This window comes from Castanea sativa, chromosome 3 (assembly GCF_040712315.1).
Source record: "Castanea sativa cultivar Marrone di Chiusa Pesio chromosome 3, ASM4071231v1".
In the NCBI taxonomy this organism is placed as follows: domain Eukaryota; kingdom Viridiplantae; phylum Streptophyta; class Magnoliopsida; order Fagales; family Fagaceae; genus Castanea; species Castanea sativa.
The window spans coordinates 1870732-1876044 of NC_134015.1; the positions used below are offsets into that span (position 1 = coordinate 1870732).

Genomic DNA, 5313 nt, shown 5'->3' on the forward strand with positions numbered 1-5313 from the left:
GGTCCTAGGTATAGACTAATCGACCTTACACCACGTGACAACTATAGATAATAACATGTGCCATTGAGAGTTTGTATTTTATAGCATCCTATAGTAAAAAATGGATAATATTCAAGTAATCAAGGTTTTTTTAATTGGGTAAATTTCATTAACATACCCTGAGATTTGGGTTAATGTCAATTAGATCCAAAAAATTTTAAAACTAGCTTTGTTCCCTAAAACTAACTTAATTCCTAAATATTGTTAAACTTGTTAATCATTTTTCTCAACCATCTTAGGGACTAAGTTGGCTTTAGAGACCAAATTGATTAGTTTTGAAAAATCTTGGACTTAATTGGCATTAACCCCCAAACTTCAGGGTATGTTGATGGAATTTAATTACCCTTTTAAATAAAAATTTTATTGAAGGTCTTGGATTTTAATATAGTGGAGTGAAAGGTTGATTGTAAAGACCATCATAGCCTTGCTTTTGACTTGAATCTAGGGTGACAATGAATAGACAAACAAGTAAGATAGGGGTAAGATAGTCATTGTCTTAAATAAACAGAATTCTTGCATCGATATTCATAAAAAAAAACTTAAGAATTTTGATTCTTGAAAAAAAAAAAAACACTTTAGGATTTTAATTAGAATCCACTCAATTCGAGAAAAAGGATCATAATACCCTTCTAAATTTATGCATAGTAATTGGCGGATGACAAGGTCTCCAGTCTCCCTAGCCCGTTCTATCTAATGACTCAAACACTAATACACGTTTTTATTTTTTATTTAAATTATTGAAACTTTATTTAATCGAAAAAAAAAATCTAAGGTATTTGTCTTGCTAACTTTAGCTTTATATTATAAGAGAAAAGCTTTTGAATGAGAAAAAAAATGGTACTATAATCTCTAACAATTACTTAAATATGATTTGTTAAGAATTTTGTAATTCAAATAATTAGTATATTTTGATAGTTCTAATAGAAAAATCTCTGATTTAAATTTCACATTTCCCAACTTTTGAATTATAAAAATAATACTTAGATATATTATTAAATTACCCAAAATACATAGTTCTATTTTTTTAAAAGAAAATATTCTAGTATCCTTTATTATTATTATTATTATTATTATTTTGGTAAGTTTATCAATTCTTTTGGTAAGAATTATTGCTATAAGGGTCTTAAAGATTGTCTATTAATAATGTAAAACTTCACCTGATTTTATTTGTAGGACCCCATTAAATATTTTTTCTTCCAATTTTAGCTATAAAAAAAATAATTTTAAAAAAAGGCCCCACAAAGCAATATTAAGTGAAAATGTGAAATCCGCCTTTTGTTTTATTTTTCCTTTTTCTTTGGGTAGTTAGTTGAATTAGTTGACCCACTTTTATCCCTTACGTTTTTAACCCAACTTTTTTAGTCAATTAAAATCATCCATTTTCAAAAGAAGAAACTATGTTAAAAGAGTGAATTATGCATGGTTGATATTGTCTCAACCAAATATATGTGAATGAACACAATTTCTTGTACCATTCTACCAATTATTCTTGTATCAACTATGAGTCTAGTCTAAGTTTCTTGCTTTGAGTTTCATTTATTTCCTTTCTTTTTTCATTTTTGTTTAATTAGTGTTGCAAAGTTAACTAACGCAATTTCATTTAACTATGGTATATCGACAACCACCTTCAGATCCCTTAAACATGGAATTCATCCCAAAAGAAATATTTGACGGCAATGGAGATACAATTAATGGTTCTTATGATGTATGGCTGGTAAGCACACACTATGTTTAATGTTCCAACCACTAGAGATACCGATAGTTTATCATGTCATGCCTTATGTTACACCATTTTGCTATGAATGATTCAAAGAGTTTTCAAGTTTTCAACTCATTACAAACTATATTTTATACATAATTTTTTTACTTTATGTATATATCGTTCTCTTTTCATTGGGTACATTATTGTTTTCATTAATATTTTTTTAAGAAAAAAAAATATTTTGCATTATGTACCATTTCTTAAAAGCTTTATTTTTTTTAGGTTCAACTATATTCTTATCTACTTTCAACAAATAAACAATCAACACACAAAAATCCAACCCAAAAGCATATTAAAGCTTTCTTGTTGTAGTAAATTACTAACAAGTTTTTTGTTTGGCTGCTATAGAAAAATCATCCTTCTGCCTTGAGCTCTTTTGATGAAATAAAGAGAGTGGCTCATGAGAAACAAATGGTTGTATTTTTGGATTACGATGGAACCCTCTCACCAATTGTAAACGACCCTGATCGAGCTTTCATGTCTAATGCGGTAAGTACTTTATCTAAAAAAAGTTAGAACATGCATTAATTGTGACCATACATACATTATTAAAGATTATATTTTCGTGGTAAAAAATTCCCAAAAACTTTATGGAGGAAGAACTAAATTGTCTAATTTTTTTAACTAGTTCATGTATCATTTAGAATTCATTTGGCTGAAACCAAAACATATATTAGGAATTTATGCCTATTACCATGATTTGAATTATTTTATTATATTTTTTTTACTTTGTTGGTTAAGCATTGTGCTATAGAAGTATAGACTATACCATATAAAAATGAGTTTTCTTTTTAGAGAATTTCAACTTATAGCATCCGCTTCTAATATTTTAGAAAAAAAAGTAACTTATATCAAAACTATTAACGTACTATTTTTTTAATATTGCTTATCTTACTCCAACAATACTCTCCCATATGTGATATAACACAACCGTTGAATTGTGTGATATGTTTGGAAGTACAAAATTTTAAAAATGATGCAAACTAACAGGAACAGCATTATTTTAATATGGTATATATGTGCAATTTTTTTTAATGAATGAATTTGTTCCTCCAAAAAAATGTTGTCTTATAACACTATAATCATGTGCCTATCGATTGACAGATGCGTTCGGCTGTAAGAAAAGTTGGTAAACATTTCCCAACTGCAATTGTCTCTGGAAGGTCTAGGGATAAGGTAAATTGCTCTTACACAATTAATGCAACAATGAGCTAAACCTTATAAATACAAACTTTTTTTTTTCAAATTAATTAGCACACTTGTGATATTAACAAAGTGTTTTTTTTCTCTACTCTAGGTGTTCCAATTTGTGAGATTAAATAATATCTATTATGCCGGAAGTCATGGGATGGATATATCAACCCCATCAGTTTCTCTCTATTATGGTAACCATAAGCATCAAACTAGGACTATTGATGAAAAGGTATATTTTCTCAATTGTTTGTGGTTAATTTTCTATACTTGGTGCTTGTCGTGGAAATTGCATTTTTTATGTTGTGTTCAAAACCTGGAAATCAAAATTTAAATTGCAATGAAAATATCTTAAACGTTTTCCATTAATTTTTTTGATCTTGTAGGGTAATGAAATGGTTAACTTCTGCCCAGCACAGAAATTCTTGCCTAGAATTCAAACAGTAAGAAATTATGTACTGTTTACAAACTTTGTATCCTCTTCTTCAGAGATAAAATGGCAAACTGATACGAAAATGAGTGGTTATAGTATCAAAAACTCCTCCTTTTGTTCCTAGCTAGGACTTTGTAGTATTAGAATGCAAATAAATTGTCTCTTTTTTTTTCTTTTTTTTTTCTTTTTAAACTTCAATAATGCTTTGCTTCTCTTGCAGATAAAGGTTATGTTGCAAGAAATAACAAGAGGCATAAAAGGTGCCATGGTTGAAGACAATAAATTTTGCCTCTCCGTACACTTTCGATGTGTGAATGAAGATGTAAATATTATAATGCAATAATGATAATTTGATATGATCAAATAAAAATAAATGCAATATGATAGCAATGTTATTGTTGACACAAAAAACATGATAAAATGTAGTAGTTCTCAAATTTGTAGATAATAAGATTGCATGTCAAAATTAATGCAGAATGTTGGCGTACTAAGGAGAAGGTGGATTCAGCGATGAAATGCTATAAAGACTTCCATATATCCGAAGGAAAAGAGGTATAGAATTTTTTTGTTATCTTTATAATAAATTCTAAGATTTCTCCCTTCTTAAAAATATAATTTTCCATTAAGTAGTAGTAATGTTTGGAATAAATCAATCATGCAATCATATAATTCATCTCTTTTGATTTTTTTTTTTGGTGGAAGATAAATCATAGTATATGCATGTGTTCAATCCTAATTATTCTGTAAAAAATTTATAATTGACTCTAAAATTTTATAATTAAGACATGGTTGTTTTTGTTAATGTTGTTATTTTTGTTATAGGTCATGGAAATCCGACCTAATATAAACTGGGATAAAGGTCTTGCTTTGCAATATATACTTGATAATCTTGGTTTTGAAAATTCTAGCAAGGTCCTTCCTATATATATAGGAGACGATAAAACTGATGAGGATGCTTTTAAGGTATAGATTATCTACTTGATGGTACTTTATTATTGTTACCAATTTTAAAATGTGGTGATTCTTCTTAAAGCCTAGCAAGATGAACCCATTAAATATTGATCAAACCCCTCTTCTTCCATAGGCTTGGTGGATGTTGCCAAAACCATTGAAATCATGCATTTAACTCTTTTTGTTAATTTTGATGAATGATCAGGCTTGTATTTAGACCCACACTAATGTAATTTGTGTACCAATGTTTGCAGATGATTAAGAGCATTGGAAGAGGATTTCCTATAGTTGTTTCTTCTACTCCAAAGGAGACAGAAGCCCTATACTCTTTACATTACCCAATAGAGGTCATGTCCTTCCTAATACGTTTAGCAAAGTGGAAAAAGGATTGTACTTTGAGAGGTGGATATAAAAAAAAATCTTTGTTTGGTGTATTTAGGAGGTTAATTAGGTAGGGAGATGCTAACTTCTCAGTATGAGGTATGCTTAATAGGCACAGGTGAACTGGTTCATACTAATTGGATATTGTTACATTGTTATCATTTATGGGCAATTGTTTATAATTATATATAGGGGCTATTTCTTCTTATTTGCCTTTCTCCCAAGGTTCTAAAAAGTATGATTTTTATATGTACATCGAGTCATCCATGGCTCATGAAAAATCATGTTAATTGTTTTATTAAAATCAGTTTTTTTTTTTTTTTGGGCACTTTGAACTTGGTCTTCCTTCTCAATTGTTTGGATCATTCTTCTGTCTCTTCTTCGTCTCAATTATTTAGTCATTCTTTTCCTTTTTTTTTTTTTTTTCCTATGTTTGCTTCTTACAATTGCTCTTTATCATCAGACTAAAAACATCAACTAGGATTTTTGGTGTAAGAGGGTACATGCAGATCAGAATTAATATATCTAAAACTGGTTTTGGGTTATAGTTCTCTTG

At 28.9% G+C, this 5313-nt stretch overlaps 1 protein-coding gene across 1 annotated transcript; it reads left to right on the forward strand.

Moving 5' to 3' along the window:
• Positions 1–1645: 1645 nt before the first annotated feature.
• LOC142627875 (putative trehalose-phosphate phosphatase 3) lies at positions 1646–4831 on the forward strand. Its single transcript, XM_075801759.1, has 9 exons — positions 1646–1753; positions 2150–2290; positions 2906–2977; positions 3099–3224; positions 3379–3435; positions 3646–3747; positions 3918–3977; positions 4248–4388; positions 4631–4831. The coding sequence occupies exons 1-9, from the start codon at positions 1646–1648 to the stop codon at positions 4829–4831; spliced, it is 1008 nt and encodes a 335-aa protein (XP_075657874.1).
• Positions 4832–5313: the final 482 nt, after the last annotated feature.

Coding starts and splice junctions, on each gene's coding strand:
- LOC142627875 (XM_075801759.1), top strand. CDS start 1,646: ATGGTATATCGACAACCACCTTCAGATCCCTTAAACATGGAATTCATC. Junction 1,754..2,149: donor GTTCTTATGATGTATGGCTG/GTAAGCACACAC, acceptor TGGCTGCTATAG/AAAAATCATCCTTCTGCCTT. Junction 3,225..3,378: donor CTAGGACTATTGATGAAAAG/GTATATTTTCTC, acceptor TTGATCTTGTAG/GGTAATGAAATGGTTAACTT.